The sequence below is a fragment of the Aptenodytes patagonicus genome, chromosome 8 (genome assembly GCF_965638725.1).
Source record: "Aptenodytes patagonicus chromosome 8, bAptPat1.pri.cur, whole genome shotgun sequence".
Classification (NCBI taxonomy): domain Eukaryota; kingdom Metazoa; phylum Chordata; class Aves; order Sphenisciformes; family Spheniscidae; genus Aptenodytes; species Aptenodytes patagonicus.
The window spans coordinates 16,165,799-16,192,787 of record NC_134956.1 but is presented as its reverse complement, the minus strand read 5'-3'; the positions used below and the strand labels follow the sequence as shown (position 1 = coordinate 16,192,787).

At 40.1% G+C, this 26,989-nt stretch overlaps 1 protein-coding gene across 2 annotated transcripts in view; it reads right to left on the bottom strand.

Annotated features, from left to right (window-relative positions):
* PTPRG (protein tyrosine phosphatase receptor type G) overlaps positions 1 to 26,989 on the bottom strand; it is a 425,362-nt gene that overhangs the window by 139,213 nt on the left and 259,160 nt on the right. The window contains exon 5 of one of the 2 annotated variants that reach the window (XM_076346545.1): positions 7,712 to 7,807. The exons of the other annotated variant lie outside the window; for it this stretch is intronic. Within the exon in view, the coding sequence (XP_076202660.1) occupies positions 7,712 to 7,807 (96 nt within the window). The remainder of the gene's footprint in view (positions 1 to 7,711; positions 7,808 to 26,989) is intronic. 2 annotated transcript variants of the gene reach the window in all.

Sequence of the window (26,989 nt, the reverse complement as noted above, 5' to 3'; positions counted from 1 at the left end):
ATTCAGCTCACTAACAAAGTCCTTGTTTCCTGAGCCCAGCAGCATGCGAGTGATGAACATCACTGGGCTCACAGCCCCGACCCCTTCCCAGCTCCCCGTGCTCCCCAAAGCGTTCATGGCTTTTGCTCGGTGAAGTCCCAGGGCTCACCCCAGCAGGCTGCCGCTTCCTCACCTGCTTCTCTGCCCTGCTTCAAGCAATGATCTTCAAGAAAGGGACGCAGCTCTGCCCATCTCACAACAGCATCTCACTCCACAGCTAAAACCATTTTGAAGCTTCTTTATTAAACTCAAGGCTTCATCAGGAATTGTTTCCTTAGTACTCTCGAGAGTCAGCCTACTCATTTGTGTACTAAAATAAAGGATGAAGAACCTTATTACAAGAAACCTTTATTTTTTAAAAAAATCTCTGCTGTAAACAGCAATTTTACTATTCAACAACATCTGAAACATGACCTATCTGGGCAAAGGTATGGATCAGAATAAAGTTAAGGTCTCATTGTTAGGCACTTGAAACTCAATAAGCACCAAAATTGAAACTGGAGATATATATATATATATATTTTTTTTTTTTTTTACTCACAGAGCTATTCCCCATCTGTTCTCCCCTTTCTTCTTTTACATAAAATATTCAAAAATATTCATATTTCCCAAAGAAACTTTCAACAGAAGTTAAAATAAAAATCTGAATTTTGGGCTTAGTTTAAAAAAATATTTTTGTTTTCTTTAATGGAAAGGTAGAATATATTTTTTAGAAACACTTTCCATGAATTTTTGTCTTCTACCCAAACCCAACTTCCAATCAAAAGGGTTTCAGTGCAAGTTTTTTGATCAGCATGAATACTTATTGTTAGGCACCCAAACTTGCATGTTTTGGCTAAAGCAACCACCTTTGGAGGCTGTTCAGTGCCATTCACATACTGAACTCAACTCAAATCTAACAGCCTTTAAGAATCTCTCATGGTTTTATATTTAAATTCTCCATGATGCAAAATCAATTTTGTCTTTTGATAGTTTTATCTCCATTTATTCACTGGAAAATTAGGAGAATCGTTTTCTGCTCCAGAGATGCTTCATATTACTATACATCATTACATGTATTGTACAAGGTGTTTCTCAGAAAAATGTACTCTCGGTGTTGTGCTGACCATATCTACCTACTCTGACTTGCTCGTCTTTATATGTCAGGGTAGCTACTTTGTACCTCTAATATTATTCTTCAACCATTTAAAGGCCCTAGTACTGCTTTTACTAGTAACAACTAATGTTTTTAAACAGCTGTGACAATTTCAAAATGCTGGGAAACTGGACTTAGCGAGTAAGAACACATTTCAAATTGTTTTGCTCGTCTTCTGCTACATGGAGAGTTACTAGTACATATGCATACACTTTGACAAATATAAATTATACTTTCCAAAAGCACTGAATAAGTAGCTTTAGCCTGCACACATTTTCATGTTATGAAGATAATAAAAAATACCTGTACTAATTACTAAATAATACTGCTAATCAATAATAATAGTTCTATTATTCATAAGTTACTATTAATAAAACACCATGGGTTCTAATGTAACCATTAAAAGAATTACTACTGTAATTTAATTTTAAGGTCTTTACATGTATCCAAAGTCTATTAAAATAAATGAAAAGCCTCTCAATGACTCTGGATGATGCCCTGCATGTTAATGATGCTATATGTTATTTGAACTACCGCAAATCATGTTCAAGATATTGCCTAAACACTGAAGCACTGATTATGCTTCATGTAGGTGGATAAAATGTTTCAGGAAAAGTGCACATCTCCCTCTCCATTCTCATTTTGAAAATCAAGCTAGTTTTGCTCAGACTTTCAAAAAGCATTATAGTAAGGGAGAGGTGGAATTAGGGAATTGCCAGGAATTGAGATGGGGACATGGGAACCTGCTCTCCTACCAGATATGATTTTCTCAACAGCTACTGTATTTAAAGCACTTATTCACTGAATTTATTTGGTTATGATGGCAAACACATGAAACGGTTAATGAAAGGGAAGAAGAGGGAAGAAAAAGGCTTCTAGGGAAGTTAAAAGCTGAATTCTGTTGTTTGAGAAATATACATTTAAAAAAAGTATATTTGTGCTAAATATTCAATGGCTTTGATGGTGTTCCACAGATTTATTCTGTGTTTAGCTCATTTAGGTCCCTGTGAAAAGTGAGTTACTGATCGCCTTCACGAAGCACACCAAGAACTACTACCAAAAAAACTTACAAAAAGCAAGGCCACAATTACTATTCATTTTACTGAAGAACAAATCTCTGCATACATGAGTTAGTAGTAAATAGAAAGACATTTACACACAAATAACACACACACAGAGATCCAAAAGTTAAAAGTGCTACACAGTATTTTTTTCAACAACCTTAAAAAAATGTTAGTATTGGAAAGGAGAATTAAGAATGGCATCCCAGAAAAAGAGCTGCAGAACCCTTGATTTTTATCTCACATACTTTTGAAAATACTGTTAGTTGCATATTTGCTGCCAAGTACCTAATTACCTTTAAAAATCTAGCCCTGCACTGCTAAAGCTCTTGAGTGATCGAAGTATCAACATCACTCATCATTATGAAGATAATTTTAATGATGAAAGCATTGCTAAAAGTTATTTTAAAATTCATTTTTATTTTAACTTCTTTAGAGATGATTTGTTTGAGTACCTGAGATACAGTAACTAATCACCGATGGTTTTCTTTGCAAATAATAAAATAGATTTATATGCCCTCCCTGTAGGAACAAGAATTCCATCACCTCCTCCTGAATTTCTGGGCTATCGAATATTTGATGAGTGCTTCGGGAATCAGTATTGTGTCTTTTCACAGCAGTAATCAAGGAATGAAGTATTCTCTGCTGTAATGAATCTACCGCAGGCCCAAAAGATGAATATTTCAAATGCAGAAGCAATATGTTTGTTTTGAACACATTTAAGTTTGGCTTTAATAAAGCAAGTAGTGAAGTGTTCAATGAATTATACTGTTAGATGGTTAAAGCAAAGCCATGCAATACGTCTGAATGCATTTAATCCAAGTAACTACTCATTTTAAATGCAACTTGAAAATATGTATTACATGTACATATACGAACGGATGACTCGGGAACCAGCGAGAGATCTGGGCCTTCCCTTCCACTCCTGGCTTGCTTCAAAACCAGCTCAGCCTCACAATTAACCAAGATCCGGAGCCAGAATATCATTAAGTACAAGTCGAACCTCATGCAGGCTGAAATTAAGCACGTGCACCAACTATTCAAGTTCGGATCATTCAAATCAAGACTAAAGTGCCCTGCTGGACTGGGACCTGCTACGCGTTTCAGCAGATCGGTGGGTCTCAACATGCAGCCACAGGCAAGTTTTAAGAGGTCCACAAAGCAGTGAGCCCTTGCAGACGGGTCCCGCCACTGCGGTGTTACCGTTTCTGCAAATTCAGAAGCCTTTACTGCAGACCAAGAGGATGCTGTTGGCGGGAAGTAACAGATATGTGAAGTTAAACATCTTCCACTAGCACTAGTTTCACTTTGGGAAACACCAAGTAACCCCAATACTGACAGGAACGGTCGTATTTTTTTCTCCTGAAAAACTTGTCAGGAGGCAAAGAGAAATCATGGGCATTACCTCATTTGTCTCCAGAAGATTCGGATTTTTGCTAAAATAACGAGTTCTCTTTAACAACAAAAAACCCAAGAGCTTTTTGACTCACATTGCTGTTTAATACTCTGATCCCCTCTCCCTCTTGAAGCATACTTTTTTCCACAGACACTCCCACTTTAAGAAAAAAGCCATTTTTCCCACTGATTCCCCCACCCTCAGTGAAGCACGTTTATGGGCTTTAATAACCATTATATCCGACACCAGCAGGCTGCAGCTCCCTTCTCCCCTTTTCAGCTTGTTCCAGCTGAATAGCTTTTAAAATAATTTGAACTAAAAAGATCAGAGGTTCCTAAGTCACTTTGCTCCTCTGTTACACTCACTGTGGCCTCAGTGAGGACAAGAGAGGATCTTGAAGGAAACACCACGGCATGGTGCAAGGTTTTGTTTGTTTGCTGTTTGGTTTTTGCAAAGTGACGCACCTCATTCTGCCCCAAATACACAGCTACAGAACAAAAGTCTGCGGGAATTTGCAGCAGCACTCCCCTGTATGTACAATAGTCCCCAGCACGATGCTTGAAGTGATGTTACGGTCAGAAAAGGGACCAAGTATCATGGGACCCTTCTCCTCAGCATACCTGTGCACTTTACAACTTGTACTCCAATGCAAAAATCAGCTTTCAGAGCCCAGCTAGAGATTTCAGGCCAGCTCATCTCATTTGCAGATGAGAATACCTGCCATAGAGTCCCCACAGCGCTACTTTATGTGAGACCCTCTGAGTGTCTATCCACAATGAAATACGGAGATGAGCAATTACAGCAGTTTGTATATGCAAGAATTGTTTCCTGATTTTAACTAGTAATTTTTTTTTGTTTGTCAGGTCAACTGACCTGCAGCATGCAACCAGAAATAGAATTTATCAACAGAGTTTACAATGGAAGCAATGAGAAAAGCATAGATTTAATTAGCAATTACAACAAAGTTCTAAGTGCTTCAATTATCCAAGTTCAGAACCAATGTACTTTACCTGGAAATTGCCCCTGAAACAGTGAATTCAGTAAGGAAAATCCTTATATAGTCCAAGTTAATTTATTTAAAAAGGAGGAAAGAGGGTTCTTAATTATTTAATGTTTCACCAATAATTATATAGTTCAGTATAATGTTCACTCACTGGAGAACCTGATTTTCAAAGGAACATTTGTGAACATCAGTCAAACAAAAACCACCTGCCAGACTATAAATTCAGTCAGTGCAGTACACATTCATTCCAACACAGCATTAACACATTAGCAAATATCCAAGTCTTGACTTAATGGCAAATCTATCCAGTAATTTCTGTGTTAAAATATTTACGTAGAAAAGCATGCACAATTCAGTTTTCTAATGTATTTGTAAAAAACAGTATGACCTCTATTGCTACAATTTTTTAAAGCTGTGTTCTAGATAAGTGAGTTAGAGGTACAACTACAGCTCTGGAAAATAGCAAATTAAACTATAAAATTAGTACTTGAGTAGTCAAAGCTGCCAATCAAAGTGTGGCCATGGACATCCTAGGGACATTTCGTTCAAAAGTTACTAAGAATCAGTTTTAAAAGACCGCTTTTAAATTAGTTGCATGAAATACTAGCCACAGTAAGCTTATCCGCATGGTGCCCTGGGAAGCAAGGCTAAAGGAACACAAAGTATTTCTGAATGAAACTGTCTGTAAAGGTTTTTCCAAGTCGTGGTTCACCAGCTCCAGCACACGATACACAGCTGAGGGAACTAAAATGGCACCTTGGTCAAACACAGTACGGATCTGCAAAGGAATATCACCATCAATTAATAACCCGATGTACAAAAACTCAAGCTCTATGGGACAAACTCTGGAAAACCCTCATGATGGCCAAAATAGCAGTTGCCACACTGAAGTCCTTCGAGTTTACTTACACAGGCCAGAATTCAGCACATGCCCTTCCAGAATGGGGACTTTGGGCTCTACAAATCTTCCTCAGCAGCATTCCGTCTTGGAGCAGAGCTACCCAGGAGGAAGACCCGATACACTCAGAAATTTAACGGCACGCCACTGATTTATCATTTCAACCCAAAGGCAAGGAAAAAAATACCAAAAAAAGAAAACCATTTCCTTGCAGCCGCAAAACAGGTTGTCCCTGGGTCACCTTACCAAAGAATTATCTTACCCCCACTCTCTGGAAGAGATCAGAGACTGTTTATCAGTAATGGCTTCAGATTTCATGGCTCCTGGAGCAGAGGAGCCCAGCTGCACCATCATCCAGACTTTACAGCCTAATGTCCTGTGGCCTGCAGGGCTAGAAATGATGAAAAGTATAGATTTCTGCTTCCCTGAGGGGACCGCAACACTCGGCTGTGGTCTTAAAGAGCCTGAGGTCTCTTACAATCAAAGATTTTTTTTAACAGCATTACAGACTATTTTAGGTTATTTTTAGTGAGTTTAATGGCTCCCTCGGAATCGTGCAAAGTGGGACTTGCAGTAAGTGCAGCACCTGGCTTTGCAGGTGGGGAATACAAAACACAGTCCCACTACAATTTTAAGATCCTCTAAAAACAGGGTTCTTGGAATAGATGTCATATACAGACTAAGAAATGGTGCAACATGGGGCAGGGCTTCACATGGCTTACGAGAGGCATATCAGGGTAATTTAGCAATTAAATTCCAGACACATGATGCCACAACACGTATTACACACCATGGCATAACACATGCTCCTTCTGACATGGCACACGCACATGATGTGCAGCTCTTCACTGCGGTATAAAATCAAGCAACAGTGCCTTTGGTTGTTCTGTTTCTAAATTTCTGTCTTTTAAGGCCAAATTCAATTTGACCAAATTCTTCCCACAGCACATCAAGATTAAGAAGTCTGGGGAATCATCCTGCTATGCCACTGTAAATTATCGCAGTTCCACTAACTTTACCCTAACAGGAAATGCCACAGAAGTGCTCAGAATTCAACAGTGATGAATTTAACATGCCTACTTCCACTAGCCTGATGTCAGCAGAGTTACAGCAATTTATGCAATACAAGGATCCGTCCTCTTCTCCTTATCAAAGCATTTGATCAAAATCAGTGACATGGAAAAAGACAACCTTACTTAATTTGAGCAGGAGAGTCAGGCTTGTCACTCTAACATCATAAGAAAAAGGGAGGTATTTACATATGGGTACTTGCATATTCTTTTTTATCTGACTTCACAAAGATAACAGCAAGATCATTTTCTTCCACAGTAAAAACTAGCGTGAAACCTCAGAGAGGACCAGCATTTTCCCTTGCTCTTCCCTCCCTCTTTTCCTCTCTTTTGAAAAAGCAACACCTTGAGATATTTCAAAATCTCCATTAGCCACTTTCTCTGCTTGTGACAGCCTGGTTGTATGGAGTTGCTCCAACTCCCTCCGTTCAATTCACCGTCGAGTCAAAGGAAAAACTCAATTTCTGATGCAATATGACGAAAAGCCCACATTGCTGAACACCACTGCCACGTAGCTTGACCTGCCAGCCATCGCAAGCAGCAGGCTCTATCCCACGCCTCAGTTCTCGAGCATGTTGAGCCAACAAATGAGCTAACCAAGCAGTCACGCTCTTGAGGATGCATTTGAAAAAAGGGGATGCATAAATTCACTCATTCGGAAACCTAGTCTGTTCAAGAACTTGTTACTATGACAATTTAGAAGAAGCTGCTACAGCTAAGATTGATGAAACTTATTGATTAATTTTCTCTCAAGCTATGTTTGAATTTTAAGTTTTCTCTAAACAGAACCAGTTCACGTCAGTTTGTTAGTATTCCAGGGACCCAGCAACATGCTTCAGCAGTGAAGGAAGTTCCATGATAAATGTGTTCTCCAATCTGCATCTGTAAAGTAGCTATAAAATCAGAATAATTCATGCAAAATTTTTCATTACGTTTCTAAATATACTTATTTACATTTTAAATCACACTTAGACAATAAGAAATATCTTTCACTTAGACAGGTGGGAACAAGAAAACACATGCATCCATTAAGCTTGAAACAATTCAATGAATTAAATAGTACTTGGTGAATGCTTTGGTTTATGGATATAGCCCTTGTTTAACCTTACTTGAAAAAACACGGCCATGGCTCCTACTACCCTGTTTTCTAGAACTGCTGTTCCAAAACTGTCAAAGTCATCAGGATTGTAGAAGTAAATCTGCATCTGTAAAAATTAAAAACAACAACAAAATCACATTAGTGTTGATTCATACAGCTTTCAAATGAGGTAACGCATACACATCGTACGTAAACCCAGTGTTATGAACCTGAGATAAAGGAATTTTGCTGAACAATATTGTTTAACTAGCACCTTGATTAATAGCATGACTGCCCTACTGGGACAGTAACCAGGGAACAGAGTCAATCCAATGCATTTTAATAACAAACCCAAGGATAAACAGTACGGCCAGTCTGCTTAGGTGGTAAACTTTGTGCTTTCTGCCAGGATCTCTTCATTTCTTTGCTCATTGCAGGCTCATCTCCTGCTCTATTAAATGTGCTAAACATATTTATCTCAAAAACCATAGAGAATTTTTGAAAAGGATTTCAACGTTTTGAGTTATTCCTTTACCGCTAAAGCAATTTGTAAGATAAAAGTCTACCTCTATAGCAATGCATTTTTATGAGCCTCTGATATTCAGGATTATCAGTTAGGGTCAGACTTCTCCCTGACTTCAGTTAAATTTCATTACTTTTATTTCCAAAGCATTAGTACTCGGCAAAAAGTATAAGTGAGACAAAACCAGGTATTTTGATGTCATTTTAGGACAAATAATAAATATTAATAATTAGGCAAACCCAAAGTGAAAGCAGGTGAGAACAATGATTACCCCAAAACAGCAAATGTCTGAGTTACACAAATACAGGAGGACCGAGGAATAGCTTCCTTCATACGCTCTGCTGTTGAACAACCTGCTTTACTAGACACACATGCCATGAATAAGGGCAACTCACAGAGGGCCGTGGGCGCTACTGCTCTTGATTTCCTGTATGGTTCTTGTTCCATTTACCGCATTAGCTGCCAGCCGTCCTAACACACTGCTGCTTCTCCAGCAGTTGTTCAACCTCTCCGTTCCCAAAGAAGCCCCTAGTGTTAGTCCATCTGTATCAGCCATTATTTTCTCCAAAGGATCTAGTTTACATCCAAAAGATGTAACACTCCCTTCTCAACATTACACCATGCAGACGTGTACGTTTTCATATAATAAATTCAGTATTGGTAACATTTTTTTGTATGTGTGCTCTACACATTACAAATTAAAAACATGTGCCTGATGGTAACAGCCAAGCACAAGAACTGGACTTTGCAGTGGTTGCTCTTGGGGCCATTCAGGGATCCTCCCCGGTGGATTTCACAATCCGAACCAGCGCTGGTGCGTCTGTGGGGGCAACACTACTACAGGACGGTTGGCCAACGAGTACACTCACTCGTGCACATTGACTCCAGAAAAAAAATCTGTTCCTGGCTATGAAACAGGAACGGACCCATCAGGCTTCTCTGCCACTGGCCTCTTGCCTGAACCTGTGCTTTCACTCCTGCTTCTCCTGCTGGCCATCACCCATTACCTGACCTATTCAGGCTTTTCACAGCATTACTAAGTGGTAAGAAATAGCAACACAGTGCATAGTTAAATGGAGATGTAAGGTCTAGCTGAGACTGTCCATGTCTCCCGACACACTGCCGGTCTGACCATCGCTCCCTCCTGCAAGTCTGTCTGCAGGCAAATGCTCTGCTGGCACCAATAACTTGTTTGGGGCTGTTTGGGTTTTTCCAAGGTCGTGTTGCGTAACAAATCCTACCGTATTCACAAATGCAAGTATTTTTCCCATATTCTGAAATTTGGTATATTGACAGATGAGATGATACCCTTTTATCTTGCTCAGATATGTTCCTACTCATATTTACCGATTCCCAGGCTTCTGACTGTATATATTGGCTGTAATGTATAATACTGGCAAAGTACCTATACATCTAATAAAACATCACCATATAGAGAAAAGGCCAAGATGAAGATCAGTCTCTTCAGAGGTAGAGGTACTTTTTTCAGCAGGAGGATAAAATAAGACCACGCTCCAAATGGCTCACAAAAAAAATGAAAAAGTTGTCTGGCACTCACTCTAGCTTCGTAAAATTTGAAAGCAATTTTCTTCCCCTATTTTGGCCTTCCTATTCCCAGTGTATTCACAGCACACACAGAGATGCAGGCAATATCTCACAAAGTTGGTGGTGCCTCCAGGTTCTGACAACTCGTGCTTTGAACAAATGTAGACCGAGGTACAGCCATTCATTGATGTAGAAATCAGAAACAGTTTGTTTCAGGTAGAATTGCTTAAACTTCAATTTAGCCAGCACAGACAAAGCTCACAAAACACTCACAAATTACATTTTAGTCCCCTTTAAAATGAAGCCTAAAATTAGGTATACCTTATATAAAACACTTCACTGTATAGTCCTCATAGGAGTTTATGAAGAAAAGTATCACTGAGTGAGTTCAGCATATGCCAAAATCATTTTGGATCAATTTTACTCACAATATTTTAAGGAAATTAATTTTTACAATACACTTTTGGATAGCAGTGCAAAGGGCTTTGGTAACAAGTGCTTAATTCAGATCCCTCGTCTCAGCAGTGCAATTTCACAGACTAATCAAGAACCACACTCTGCCTTGATTACCATACACACTGAAACATTTTACCACTGCTCCCTGGTGTTTTTCCAGAGAGCGTGGTTCCTCTCTCTGCATCCATCAAGTCAAGGGGAGCTGTCTTGTATGAAAAATTATCGTCATCTGTCATACAGTAGCTTTCTTATGTGTTCATACGGCTAGAAGGAACATTTTAGGAGTAGAATCTCCCAGGAATTGCTATTATATAATTTACACATGCATACGCTGCAAAAACAACGTTAAGAAGATGGCAAAGTTACATCCTCAAAGCTGCATTGTTCAGGCTGCTCCTAAAACCACACCTGGACACCGCTGAGCATTAGTATTATGACAATTTTCTAATTATGTGATCACATATTGTTCTCTTCCACAGCACAGTCTCATGTTTTCCCCAATTTACAATAAAATGTAAATGTATCTAACGTATTTTTGTTCTTTTATACAGAATATACATAATCCTGAATGCATTTATCAGTAGATATTTAATTTAATATTTTCTATGGATGACATAATGTTCTTCATGTAGAAATCAGGAATCAGACAGTTAACTATAAAATTAATTTCACTGCATACTTGAGTGGCCTAAACATGCTAGAAAATTTTCATTATTACGCACATCCAACCTGAATTGTGGCACTGCCTGATTTCAGCACCATAAACCATCATTTTCTTGCACATTTTTGCATGTGATTTCAAAATAGCTTCTATTTTCCAAAAAAAATAATTAAAAAAATATTTTTAAAGGCTCTGAATCCCTTAGCAATGGGAAAGCCTGACATACCCTTTGTAGTTTCTATAGCGTGACACTGTCTGCAGTCAGAATGCTCTGTTCCACACATCCCTGCTGATAGTGCTCCAAATAGCCTTCCCGATGGCATAGGTCCCAGAGGGCATGAGAGTCCTGTTCTCTATGGCACAATATACTAGATTTAGAAGTCTTTCACATCTAGCCCCGTTACAACTAAGAAGGCTGGGAAAGGCTTACACGGACTTCCTTAATCTCAGATGTGCAACACAGCAGTACGCTTGTAAAGATCTATTATAAAAAACATGTAGTGTCCAAGCAACTTGAAATTTTCAGTGTTTTGATAAGGCTAAGCTGAAACAAACCACCCCTGGTGACTCAAAAGGCACTTTTTCTTGCAGGAAGACTCTCTCCATCCTAAAATGCTACCAACAACTACTGCAGCTATGGAGGTTTACCAAGGCAGGGAGAGGGCAAGAGTTTGCTTTTAATGGAAAAACTTTATGCTTTGACACTCTTCACACTCTAAAAGAGTAGAATTGTTTTCACTCAAACTTGAGAGATTTGCTGTACAGCACAGATTAAGCCTGAAAAAATCTCACTGAAGGGAAAAATCTTCAGAATGTTACAAGTGCCTTAAAACAGAGGATTAGAGAGAAAACCCTCACTCTGCCATAACCCAGGAGGTAATTGCCAGTCACCCTATAAAACCATGTCATGTTTTCTAGTCTCTTCTGTCCAGGAAGATCCAGTGCCCAACCATTACAGTTTCCAAGCTCTCCAGGCCTTTTTCCAGCTGACAACGCTTACACAAATGAATACACCACATACATCCAACACCTGAGTAATTCCCCAGCCTGGGGCGTCTTTGCCTCCATGCTCCTACCAGCTACAACAGCCCTCCACCATGCCATGGGGCAGGCAATCCCCTCTTCCTCGGGGTCAACCTACTCCCTGTAGAAACACCTTTCCGCAACCGCAGTGTTCCAACCTCTACAGAAATCTGGTGTTCTCCAGAGCTGGCAAAATGTCAGGCCCTGCTCTGTGCTTAAGAGATTTTGACTCAAAACTGGGCTGCCACCATGCTTGTAAGGACAGGCTGTCCAAAATGTGCGTGTGTTTTACTGAGAAATACTGCCCACCAGAGATCAGTTCTGATTTTATTAAGTACAATTGCCTCTGAATGACTAAATCCTCTTTATGAAATGTCACCGGCTTGCAAAAACTGAGCCTGATTCAAATGAATGACTTTTCCCTGCCACAAATAAAAGGCTCCAGCTCTCTACTCAGATGCTCCTCCTCTGCTTGGCCAGACAGAAATCCAGACAGAAATCACCATTCCTGTGCATGACATCTTTGTGCTCTTATTACCCCACTACAAAGACGGAAAGTTTACATCCAATACAGACTATCATGGCTAAACTCATTCAGCACTTACGAGAGAAAAGCCACAATGAGCATTTGATAGATCCCAGAAGATGTAAGCGAGTTCAAAGCAATTCTAAGAGACTGGAAACCAAGCAAGGACATTTTCCATAGACACATGCCAAGTACTTTAAAAATAAATAATTGAGACTTTTAAATTGGACTGCTATCACCCTGTGCAACCTCCTACAGCAGATTTCTCTTTAGATTAAAAAATGAACAAAGGCTTATTGTGCTGTCACAGATGTGGAGTACAGAATATTCAATAGTATCAGGAATTCCGATGGAAGGGAAAAGATCATCAGAATTAGCTTTCCACTCATTTCCTTCCAGCAATCCAAGGAGTACCATGCAATTTAAAACTAAAACAAAAAACAAAAAAAAAGAAAAAAAAAGAAAAAAGTTTTATAGGCCAGCCAATTTTTTGATGAATCAGGCGGCAAGATGCAGAGGCAACAGATATGTGGTTTATTATGTACTGCTTTAGAGACTGAGAGTATTTTCAGAGGAGCAAAACACACAGGCATCGCAGGTAGATTGTAAATCTTTGCAGGGTGGCGAAACAAAAATTTTGAAATGTTTGCTTTAAACGATGGAGTTAATCACTGAATAGATTAATTCTTAATTAGTACCTTTGCTGCTTATATTGTAAGAATAAATTATTCTCAGCCACTTTTACAGCTGGATTTAAAACCTCTTGCACAAAACCAAATTCTGTGCAAAGATTATGAATCATACATGATTTTTCTTAATTGAAAGCCCGTATGTAACTTACTTCTGCTTTAAATATGTGCATAGATTTCTAGCAAACTGGATGATGTGATCCATTTGGCTGGAATAAAAATTTTCTACAGACATAATGTAATCTTCACTGCAGCACTGAAAATTCAGAATAACTGTCCTGCAGTCTGTGTGTTTACTGGAGTGTGAGATGTACACTGGGACAATAAAGTCTGATGTTTGACTTCCCATTATATTCTCTTTAAAAAAACCATGAAACTTATCATTTATAACATATTCTAAATCTGCTTAGAAAAGGCGGGGGGGGAAGAGCGAATCGTGATGTTTTCCAGTTCTCCTACTAGAGCTTGATGTAATAACATAGAGTATACTGCATTCTTTTTAAAAGATAAAGTTGAACAGGAGCAGATAATGGCATGTTTTTCCTGCCTAGTCTATTATTCATCAGTGAATTTTTAACTACAGTTAGGCAGGTACAGAGATGTATTTTGAATGTCATAACTTAGTGTTTTACAGTGCCTAAAAGTGTGCTGGGTAAATTGCAAAACAAAGAGTCAGACAGGGTCTTCGCCCTAAAGTAATTGCAACTTTGATAATGAATACAATGCTTAGGCTGAAAAAAATGGAAGGAGTTGAAACAACAGGAAGAGCAAAGATCATACAAGTGAAATAACAGAATTTAACTCAATTTAGACATTCGCATGCCTCAGAAGTATGGTACGTTTCCCTTTAATCTTTTTTAATAGTAAGCATTAATCATTGCTTTGTTGTCTACAAACACCACAGTAGGTGTATCTATGCTACAAGTTGAGACTAAGTGATTTCATAGTCGTTTTCAACCTGAAAGTTGGTAGTTGTTGCACGTTCTGCCCCTAACTCTGAACAGTGTTTAAACCTGTGAGTGGTCCAGTAACAGCCCAGCAGGAACAGCGAGGCAAACACGATGCTCGTAGGATTGCCCTGGGCTTCAATGCATTGCTGGATTGTGGCGTATCACTCAGTATCTTGAGCGTTAAGTCCTGAATGTTAAGACAGAAGTACCTTGCCAAGCCAGAAACTTCCCTGATTTCTACTGCCAGAAATAAATACCCCTTAGGCCCACTCCCGTCCCAAACAAGAAAATCCATCTCATGTATATACACTGAGTCATTACACAATGAAGGCATATTTGATGCTAAAAAGCTGTATGTTGCATTCATTTGTATTTCCATAATATGAAATAACAGTTTCAGTGTTTATGCTTTCCATAACATGAAACTTTTTTGCAATTGCTTTGTACTCCGAGTAACAGCCATATGATTCACCATGAAATGAAGTCTGGAAAATCGTTTTGGATAAATGGAACTATAAATTCAATACAATTTCCATGACAACATAGATTGCAACACTCTGCCACAAGTAAAATGTTATAAATCATTCAAAAACAACAAAAAATCAGCAGTAAGTCTTCTCTTTCACAACACACGAGACCCCTGAATTACAGAGCTGTGGTTATTACCTCCCCATGCAGCGCCTCTCATTTCTGATCCTCTTCCTTGTTACAAGTGTTGTTTCATATCTGACCTCCTTCCAAACATAGGAAATTATAATACTAACGCTTTAATACTAAGATGTAAACAAGAATTGAAGCATAATGAGCAGGAGGCTTTTTTGAACCTTTCCTCCTTTTCTCATCTCCTAAAAATGTTTAAATATCTTCATCCTGTGGTAATTATACCTGTGTATCCAGATACAACACAGCATCTTGTTAGACTCACAAATTTAGGAGGCTCTTTTTCTGGAAACGTGGGTGGTAAGTGTACAATAGGGTGCTCAGTCAGCTCGTAAAAAGGATGTGAACCACATGTCCAAGGGATGGAAGAGATCCAAGGAGAGGAGGAGGTAAACATAAAAAAAGGATAAAAGATTACACCACACAGTATTGCTCATTCGTACCCCTCCATCAGAGGGTTCCTGACATACAGTATTTCACTTAAAAGTCCAAGGATCTGGAATGAAGTGATTCCAGGAGCACCTTCGCTGCAATTTAAAAATCACTGTGGCTGCTGCCTTCATGCCTGTGAGAAAAACCTTGAAAATGCAAAGCTCCTTCCCTCCTGAAAAGATTAAGAAGCCCATAAAACCAAACGAGACACAAATAGCTCAGTATTCTGATTTTTGTGTAGGAGTATTTCTTACAGATCAGGTCTTTTGGTAACTTGAGAAGAAGCAGCAACCTACTAGTCCTTGGATTGCAAAGGCTCATCTTCCCAGACTACTAGAGAGTTTCTGCTATCTTGCATAAATCACTGCCCATTTCTGGGCCTCATTTCCTCATGTGTAAACTATGGTCATTGCCCATCCCTCCTTTAACTGGATGCTTTATGGAGAAAAATATGAAAGATTGGGAATAAACGGGAAGAATGACAAGCAATTGAAAAACACGTGAAATAAACTACCATTTGGAATGGTGCTGGAGAAGAAAACTTTGGGGTTGCTGTTCATTTGCTTGATATTACAATAAGGAAGAGTCACACAAGTACCTCATGGAGACAGTACATTGCCTCTTAATACTGGTACCAACTTCTAAACAGCTCATACCTGACACAGAGCTGATGTCGCGGGAGTTCAGTGCAGACCCTTACTGCAAGGCACTGCATCCACATACCCCTGAGGGCATCTTCCCAGGCTCCTGGAGGTCAGATGGGTTTTTTCACTGATCTTTAGCTCCGTTACCAGACTGACTCTGCCAGAGACTTTTTGATTTATTTATCAAGTAGTTCTGAGTCTCACCCACAGTGGCTTTGTCTAATCGTGGCATATTCCAAACAAGACAGCAAGCGCATGCACGCAGGAACACGCAACGCTGAGACTCCCATTTCAGCAAGAGGCAAACTTTGCTTTCTAAAACTGTCCAAATGGAAAAATTAGAAGCAGTACTTAGCTGCTGGCAGGGGTGAAAAACTGAAACAGGCAATTTAGGAAGTGGCTAAGCACCAAATGCCACAGCACTGAAAACAAGCTGGATGGACTGACTGTATGAACAGAATAGCTCTGAACTCAACCCAAAAGCGACTGTTTCAGATCTCTTCTTCATCTGTTTCCCATGGTCTTCCTACAAGGAGAACTAAACTACTGAAGAGTTTTAAACTCCAATACCCAAACTGTCCATACTTCAGCTCATCTTTCAAGAATCCATTTACTTTCTTAAACATCAAGAAGTGCTGCCAGAATGGAAAGAACTGCTGGGATTTCCTAGCAAAAATACTCCAGCGCTCTTCAGGGAAAAGAAAGGAGCTGCACTTTAAAAATAAACCCTACAAAAGCACACTTTTCCTAACATGTGTGATTAATACAATTTCATATACCATTCACTTTAAAGATGCACTAGCGCAAGTATTCATTCCTCTGAGAGCTCACATCTTAGCACGAATTATTCTTTTTGTACTGTGGAATTCAAAAATGTCCTGTGTGGTTTATTTGGGTTTTTTGTGGTGGTGTTTTTTTTTTTGTTTGTTTGTTTTTTTTTAAATGGGAGAAGGCAAGCTCTTCCATGAGGTTTAATGATCTTCAAAATGCCTCAGAACAAATTTTGAGATATTTATAGTTTTGTTGCATCTCTGGATTCAAAGCCATGCAGCAGATGGGGCACGTTTTCAGAAACATTTTGCTGGGCGAAAGGCCATTCCTATCTCTGAGGGGATGTGAAATCCTCCGGGCTGTACACTTGCAGAGTTATTCTTATTTATGAACTGTGAAGTATATGGGCAATTACAGCAGAACCAGCCCATGAGAAGAGCTTACTTGGAGGGCTTCATAACAGAGGGTAAAAATAATATGGGCTTTCCCATATTTAGCAAAATACACATCTATCTAAGGCAGCATTGTAATCCCAAAGATAAAGCAAGCAGGGTCCTCAGCATCAGAGGTCTCAGTAGCTATTTACAGATTACTGGAGGAAGGTGGGACAGCCCTGCATTGCGGGGAGAGCACTAACTAGTTCTGCCACAGACTTCCCGTTTGAACACAAGAGGGATTTTTCCAATGCAACCGTTTAATGTGGGTGTTTTACTTCAAGTTTCTCAAAAGGGCTTAATATGCAAGGAGTGAGTATACTACATCCTTTCTAAAACTCAGGATCTCTTGAAAATACCTCAGATTGAAATCCTTCCCCACCATGGGGTGCCTACCCAAATTCCCCAGTCTCTTGGAAAACCTTGCATGCAATATCTCTGTACTCTGCCTCTAATTTTCTAGCTTTCTTTACCCTTATCCTCTGACTGTTTTACTGGAGTAGAAAGTGAAGCCTGCACACATCTGAAGTGCAGTGTTAAGAAATTTGTAAACTTCTTGTCTTAGTGACTTTGCGTACAGACACACACACAGACTAGCTGACTACACCACCTTAATGGCACCAGATTGTTACGGACATGATTCTGTATTAACACTAGCAAATCAAAAAGAACTGGACTTCAGCACAGCAAAAAGCAAAATCCTCAAGTAAGCAGCAAAATTGATGGAAAGGTTAAAGTGCTAGAAATTGTGTAGCCTTTTAAAGTTAAAACTTTGTCCGCTGTCACATCTGCAAACCCATCTGCAAACACATTCTGTAATGGTCCTTTGCTAAACGTCAAAGTTATTCTTCCATGCCTACAAAACAGAAACACCAATCTAACTCTCACCCTCTCCCACGCTCCCACGCTGGTACCTGTCTGCAGATGCCGTGTTGAGACTCCCCTGGTGCATCTGACTCTTCTGATCACTTGTGGCATCACCTTATATAATGTGAATAAAACAACCTCTCAGCTTTAACACTTCCAATTTTTTAAGGGCCCACTGATGTTGAAAGAAAAGCACGTCGAACTTCTTTGGACTCCTGATGAACATGACAGTGCTACCAGATTGGCATTTTAAGTCCAAATTTTACAGGCTTTGGTTCAGTACAGTTTTCAGTATACACTCCTTGTGGGAGGCATGCATAGTTGTGTCCCTGCTCAGCTAGGCTCCGTGCCAGCTTTGTCCCTTCCCTCTACTCTGCATTTTAATAATAAAAACGAGTCTCAAGCCAGAGAGTCACATTTCCACCCTGGCTCACAGCTGTGTACTTCTGAAAGCACCTCTTCTGCCTCAGCATCTCACATGGGAACAATTCACCTGGGTAATGGACACCATATACGTTCTGGTTTTCAGTATGACAGCTGCTGGCTTTTCTCCAGACTGCGGGTGTGTCTGGCTCTAGAAGTGCCCAACCAAATTAATTCTTGCTCATGCCACTGCTGTCTCCACCAGCCCAGACATTTGGTTTGTGCCTGCAATCACGAATGGAAACTGGAAATGCTGCAAAATGGTGGAGCCTCTCCCTGTCACATAACATGGAGAGCATGCCCCACGCTGCCTGGGGCCAGGGCTGGGGCTGTGGTGGGCAGGGAGGGTATCACCTGCGATACAAAACCACAGCGTTGTACATGTTACCAGTACATTCACCTCTCCTGGCGTTGTTCTGTCACAGCACGAAATGCCTCGATGGAACTTTTGAAATATGGGAGTTGCACAAGTAAAGTCTTTATCATAAATCTGGTAATTAACCTGCATAACTAATTTCCCTTCTGGCAGCAGGCATAGGTTGGAATAAATAGTCTATTCAATACCTACTGAGAGAAGACTCCTATATTTCATGTTTACTTTAAGCAAGTATAAAAACCTAGGGACAAAGGGCCTCAAAGAGTCAAATTCCTTGCAGTTTAAACAGAGTGCCCTGAATAATACATAAAGCAGCTATGCTCTTATCCCTAAAACCACAGGTGTGAACCAGATGTCATGCTTATCTTCTCTTGAGATTACAGCAAACAATTGCGCACCTTCAGAATATAAAGTAAGCTTTGGATCAAGAGGCCTGAAATATATTAAAAGTGTGGCACTGAAGTTAAAAATTCAAATATTAACCTACAAATCACTGATTCATTTAAAAGTCTGTTTATAGGCTATGTTCTATAAAAGTTATATTTCTTTTATTTAACCTTTTTATAACAAGATATATTATGAATCACAAATCTGAGATAAAACTACTTGCATAAATCACAGTCTTGGTCAGCAAGGTATTGCCAAACAGATTGTTCAAATATACCACCACCTATTTAAAATACACCATGGCTCAAGGAACAGAATTAAAGTTAAAGCCTTGATTTAGATTTTAAACTTTCCTATTATTGTAATAAAGGTTTAGAAAAAGGTGAGCATATGCTGTACTCAAATATTGAAATGAGATTAAACCCAGAATGGTATCTCAAAGAGAATTTTAAAGTTAACTTCCTACATAGTAACAAGACATGGTGCAAATGGTGCTCTCACCATACAGCCTTGACCACGACCAACCACCTAAGAGTGCATAGCCAGCGGATGTTCCAAAATGTCCAGTTTCAAGAAAGTAATGATTTCCTCACTCAACTAGCGAACATCACTAATATACTAGTGTTTGTTACTGGGGACATTTCAGAAAAAGAACAGGGTCCTCCTCCACCAGATACACAAAATAATCATGCCCCAGCATGTATCTCATATTACAGTATTTTCTCTCTTAAACTAGGCTCAGGCACCACCTCCTGACTTCTGTGTCGACACCTCAGGAGCAGTAGTGCTTGCTGCAGAGGGCGAGGGTCTGTTGTCTCTGATAGATGGTTCATGTCCTATTTCAGTTTTTTCTTAGCTTTCCTCTTCCACCCTGGCTAGCTTCATTCTTTAATCCAGCATGCCTGGTTTCCTTCCGCAGCATCCCCTGTCAAACACACACACCCCAAAGGCTGTCAGCATCTAATGCTAACAGGTCTTCCAGGTCAATTTATGACAGAAATATTTCAGGTTTGTAATTAGAGCCCTAGATAAGAAAGTCTTGTGTTTACTCAATAATCCCCATAGTCACTTAATAAAAGCATGCGTCTCGCTCTCATAGCTGTAGAGAAAAGGTGGTGAACGTGACCTGAATCCAACAGCTGTAACGTCATCTGCTTGATCTTGAGGGGGCTGAACTACCCTGTTCATATAACAGTATTCACCAGTGACCCAGAGCCTCATTCTGCCCTCCAGCAGCAGAGCCTGTGACTCCAGGGGAAAAAGCATCCAACATCTTGGCTCACTCAAGTTAATAAAATGGAGTATGAACAGTCATAGGCTAAGGTGTTAACATTGACCCTGTCTGTAATGCTGAACAGTCAAACTTGGTTCGAGTTGAGAGCACAGACCCAGGCTGCTCAGCTCCATGGCAACACTAATGATTTAAACATCTTTATAACCTTTCATTAAAGATATAGGATAAAAGTTAAGAACGGTACAGAAAAATAAAGAACTTCAAATATAAACAATTAAGTCTGAGCTTCACCATATGCCTTATCCCCACCTCTGTTAGCAAATGGGCTTTTCTTACAAGGACAATCTTTGGATGGTATTAAATGTGGTGACAAATATTCTTCTTCGGAAAAACAGGTGAGATAGGTTAGAGCTAGTTCTGGAGTCCAGTCCTAATTTCTGCAGGAAAAAATGCAACAGCAAAAAGAAAAGAAGCGCACAGACAGATAACACAGCTTCTGTGACTGATACTTGCAACTTCATCACCGTGGAAAACAGGCAATGAAAGTGGCTGTTATCAGCCACTCCAACACCTGGTAACTCCTGTCAGGCGGCACAGGGCACAGCTTTTCCCTGCCTCGCCGGTCATGGCATCACAGCAGCGCTGTGAAAGGGAGTGTGTCTGGGCTCACTATGCCAGGCTCATCTTAAACAGAAGGAAGAAAGAGATAGGAAGGAAAAGAAGTGAGATGGGGGGAGAAAAGGACAAAGAAGAGACAGCATCCGTTATCTCTCACGCCAAAGGTTGAAGATTTAGATGAAGTCAGTGGCAGATCTGGTAGTTTTCCCACACTGCTGCTCTGAGCAGGTCAAAACACATTCAGGATCACGACTGTCTTCCCAGAACACTCAGTCACGTGGTGGTTGGTGTGTTGGTATTACAGGGTCCTGAGATCCCAGGAAATCGTGAAATTGCAAGCGTTGTATTTTATCTCCTTCCCTTCGTCAATACATCATCTGGCCCTTTCACTCTCAAGAGCTTCCTTTACACAGACTGCCAGCCAAGGGCTACAGATGGCACGAGCGTATCCATTAATTACATCCACCAATGATTTACAAAACACCAGTTTTGATCTGCTAGTTTCCAGCTCCATTCCCTTCTCATTTAAACACATACCTCAGAAGGTATCTTGATGTTTTTTAGATTATTTCAATCTGCCCTCTTTCTGTAGGAGGTTATTAACAATGCCACACACTGATCTTGTCTAGAGTAGTGTTGCCATGGATGTTGTCCGATACCCAAGGCTGTGTTAATATAGCCCTGGAGAGCCCTCATAAAAACACTTGGTTCAGACCACAGGTGCATCTAGCTCTGTGTCCTGTCTCAAGTACCAAGCACTAACGGAAGGTAAAAACAAGACAGTGCGCGTTTACACGGACAAACAGCAACCGTCCCCTTAGCTACACCCCTGCAGCTTCCAGCAAGCCTCAGAGGCCTTTCTGAGCTGGAAGCTGCATAAGGACAATCCTTTGACTGGTTTGTCCAAAACTCTGTTAAATCCTCTTTCCAACCTCTATTTACTGCTGACCGCTAGAAGATCAGTTCACAAGGGGTTCCACAATTCATGCACTTTGATGCACTGCATGAAAAGCGTTACTCTCTGCTGAATGCGCACCTTCTGTCTTTCTGGGCTCAGACCCTTAGTTATATTGTGAAGCATAAGTAACATCTGTTTAACTTCTTTAGGATTTCATGGACCTTTGTAATCATGTGCCCTGAGTCACCTTTTCCAAGCTGAGATATCACAACAACTATTTAGATTCTTGTCTCATGGAAGGTGTTTCGTATCACTGAAGGTCCTCTATGTTTTTGGGATGTACAAAGCATTTTTGAGGTTGGGCAGTCAGAACTGCCCAAGTCATATGTACCATGGAGTAAAGATTTTTCTTGTTGATCGTACTCATTTTCCTAATAATTTCTCATCTTCCTATTTGCCTTTTTACTACTGCTGAGCACTGAGCTCAGGTGTTCAGAGAGCTCTCTGTAAGGACTCCGGGAACACTTCCTTGAGTGGCAGTAACTAATTTAATGTTCATTACTATATGTGCATACTCGGAGTCTTCTTTTTAACCTAGTTAAACTAGAAAATGAGATTTATGTGATCTTGCTTTGTGTGTGTGTCTGCATATGACGTGTCAGTCCCTTGTAATAACTTTAGAGCACATTGACCAATTTCATCAAGACCGGAATGCTCACTCGGTTTCTCAAAGACTTGACACCCATACAAGTTCCTTTGCAATTAAGTGGTGAAGTTAGAGAGAGACCCTATTAGTTTCACCGGTATGGATCAAATATTGAAGACTCTCCCTGTCCGCCTTCAGAAAGCACTTCATCATCATGTCTAGCACGGGCAGCAGCCATTTCAGCAGCTGTCACGTTCCCTCCAAACTCAGCAGCGCTGTACACCGGTAAGCTGCAGCTTTTTTGACTTGAGAGTTGTACAGCATTCCTTTCTGCACCCAGGGATGTACCAGGACACACAATGTACCTACTTTCTTTTACTCGGTGGGATTGACGTCAGTAGGTGCGGATTCCCATGAGTCACTGAGAAAACACCAGCATTTGGATCTAAGCACACACGATATTAATGGAAATCCGCCATTCTGTTAAATATTGTAATATGGTAACTTTAATCATAAAACCTCTCAGCATTTAAATACTTCAGGCACTGTAGACATTTATACAACTAGCAGTAGATGAATTTTCAAATAGATACTTCTGAGTAATTATCCTCTTGAGACAGCACCAATTGCTAAATAATGCCTCAGTTTAATAGCACATAGCTCTTAAGAAACGAACAATTCCGGGGACTATTAAATCTCTCAGAAACGTAACAAAGATGGTGATAAATACCTTGCACTCCATTTTAGTCCTCACGTGGATGAGGAATAGGCCATTTTTTTCTCACCTGTTAGCTGGACTTCAAAGACAGCTCCTTGGAAAATTAGGGGGTAGCCTCTCCTACTTGCTCTAATAAGGCAGGGTATGCAAATTTGTTCTTCCAGACATCAGCAAATGTTCCTTACAAGCAAAATTAGTACTCAGACTCACAGGGAAAGCTGTCCTAGCAAAACATATTGGAGAAAGAATAACTGGATGCGATAGCTGAGTGGGAACTCCTGAAAATGCCATAATCCTTATGGATTACCTGGCAAGGAATAATTGGTCTGTCCCTCCAGAACATTCCTGGAAAGAATTGCTGAGCAGAAAAATACAGGGAACAGAAAGTATTCAATCCAAACTCACACCAGTGAATCGAGGAATGACTGGGGAGAGAGTTTTCAGATGAACCTGCTTTTATGTAACACACAAAGCTCTAGAATATCAGGAAAATGCAGACCTCTTGTTCATATAAAATGCTGGCCTTTATTCATGCTCCCTAAAGATGTTTTTCCTAAAACTCTGCCTGCTTGCATATTACTTACTGCTAATAAAAGAGCCTAGGGAAAGAAATTTGCATTCTCTGGTTGCCAGAGGTCTGTGAAGAGAACGATTCAGTGTGTCGCTCCATAGAGGAGAAGGTTGCCTTTTCACAGCCAAGAGCAAAAAGATGGAAGCAAAAGGCATAAAAATACTTGTCTCCTCATCCTGACACCATTTTACTTCTCAGGGGCATTCAGAAGCCTTTAGAGATGATGAGCTCTCCAAAGCAAACCATATCAGATTGTGTTTACCTTCATGCTAGTTCACTCAATGTCCCAGCTTCATTTCAAAAGCAGCCATCGGTAATACCCAGAAAAGGCCATCTCCTTATATGGAGAAAGCAGAAGTTAAAATTACTGCAATAAAGCCAATTCGTAGCAGCTGACTATCTGACCCCTAGTATCAAGGAGTTTCACCATCATTTGACAGTGCATCATGAAATGCTCCTGTACTTAATTCTGCTTTGAATGACGAATGAAAATAAGATGAATGATTGGATAACTTGGTGATCAAAAATTTCCATTGTACTTTCTTCCTCGTTAGAAAAAGTTACATTAAAAAAAGAGAAAGATTAATACGGAAGTGCCAGATTTTAAGCAATGATTGAGGACTTTACATAAAAAAGCTCGAAAAGTAAGGACAGTGAAGTATTTTTAGGTGCAATAAAACACAGCATTTTAACATACATATATGTCACTTAGGGTTCAGCGTGCGATAAATTTCCATTAGTATCTCACTGACAATTGAAGCCCGGCTGAATGCTAAGTAAAGCCGGGTGGCTGTTCTGCTGAGTCCTGTTGTGGAAAGGAAGGGAGGTCTGAAAAACATAGGAAAAACAGTCTGTGTGTGAGGTTCAATCACAAACACTTCCTCTATGGCCACTACAGGAATAGAACTGGAGGGATACGGCCACCCAAGAGCAGACTCCCACCGCATGATGTAATCACGTGTCCTTGGACTTAAATGTGGCCTTCACCTTGGCCTGTGAAGGGTTCCCCTCCGAACAGCTACATTATACCTAGCTTCAGTTTCTGTGGGTCAGTAAGTCATCAAGAGAAACAGAAGCAGCAAATCCCTGTGTCTTCTCATCCTGAAATTAACTGAGATTTAATAAATGCATAAGATAATTTTCAGAGCCTTACATGGAAGAGACTTCTATAGCCGTTGTGCTGAGACCTGCTGGAATGAAGCTCTAGTGTATTCAGATGTAAGTTTGTACAGAAAGTCTCCTTCAGACGCTACCTTATGATTTCAGTTAATGATGGTTCAGTAAGAGAGGATATGAAGGAAGACTACGTCCCCAGTGAATACAGTGACTTTATTATTCTGATGTCTGGACCTACCCTGTGAGCTTTCACACCTGGGATTTCTGTAGTTACAGGTCATTCCTCAGAAAGCCACACTCCCATCTGTAGATGTTCAAAAGCTGGTAACACTAACAGCCTCCACACCAAAAAAAATCATGCTAACTATACTATGTGATATCAAATTTAATCTGCTAGACAAATGCAAGAGTGTTCATGGACACATACACTGAGTCCTGCCTCTATTAAATTACCTTTCTAGAATGTAAAGCATTTGACCGGTGCAACCTGACAAGCGCCAGATGAACGCAGTAAGTTACAAGTGGAGTAACACGGCACAGTCGATAGGTTTAGGTACATTGTCTTAATTGTATCACTTCAGTATTCCTTTTTTACCTACACACAGATAAAACAAGTTAAAAGAGTGCTATGCTAGACAGAGATTAAATCTTAGAAGTTGGATGCTGAGAATAAAATCAACAGTCAGTGAGAGTGAGGGCTCATTGCAGGAGGCTCAGTCTGAAGCCACCCATTTGTAAACCACTCGGACCTGGGGCAGCCTCCTTGCTTGGTGTTTGCACAGGATCCAGCCTGACAGACATGGAGCCTGGTTCAAAAGACACTACAACCGCAGAAGCCAGCAAACCACAGGACTTCTGCACAGTATTTTCAGCTCAGATAAAAGAACCTTAAAAAGAGGCAAGAATTACTTGGATTTTTTCTGGCCTAACCAGACATGCAAATATTTCTGGGGGAAGATCGTTTAAAGAAGACCTAATGCATAACATAACAAACTATTGGAGCCAACTTAACTTAGGTGAGATCTCCTCCTCCTTCGTTCCACACCACAACCCAATTACAGTCACATAGAATCATAGAATCATTAGGGTTGGAAGAGACCTCTAAGATCATCAAGTCCAACCGTCAACCCAACACCACCATGCCCACTAAACCATGTCCCTAAGCGCCTCATCTACACATCTTTTAAATACGTCCAGGGATGGTGACTCAACCACTTCCCTGGGCAGCCTGTTCCAATGTTTAACCACTCTTTCAGTAAAGAAATTTTTCCTCATGTCCAAATATACAAATCACATACAAATCTGAGTTTGTAATCACTATCATCTTGCTCTTTTCCATGTTAACAGCAGCAAGGCGTAAATAGGGATGAACTTTCCTCCACAATAATAATGTCAGGCAGTTTACTAAATCCATGATATAAAGAAATTTCACCCGCTGCTAGATCCTCTTTATCACATGCAGAATTTTGTCATATCTCACCAAGAAATAGTAGTTATATGCATATGGTTTTAAAAGATTCAGAGCTTCCACATAAACAAACACACACATACGCCCACAAGCTTAGGGAAACAATAGATTTTTTTCAGCAGGATGCTGTGAAAAACAATGTTTATATCCCCTTAAATGCGTGAAATTACAATAACTGATTGTCAAACCACTACGGTCTACTTATAAAACTCTGAGAAATTTTAGCTGTTTGCAAACTAGTCTTGAACGACTTCTGAAGGCCTTTGTTAATGCCTGTCCCCAGAGAGGATGGAGATAATGCAGGAATCCTGCCCTCCACAAGAACAAATCGATATTTTAACATTCTTACTACGATACTGTTGATCCAGACCTCACAAAGAGCCACCAGAAAAGTGGCTTTAAAAAAGCAGTGACAGACAGTGATTTGTTTGACCAGACCTTAACTCCTCAGATTCCAAAATTTGACTTTTCTAGGAGTTATAATTATTGGGGGCAAGAACTGAAATGAAGTTGTCAAGTGACAGTAATGTGCTCTCTTTCTCCCTTCCCCTCTTCCCCAAGACTGATGCTATTCATTTAGAGCAGGTCTATACACAAGACCATCTAATCTAATCTGCTGAAACCTCAGTGAGACCTGGCAGTATCTCAACTGGAAAATAGTTCTAAAATTAAT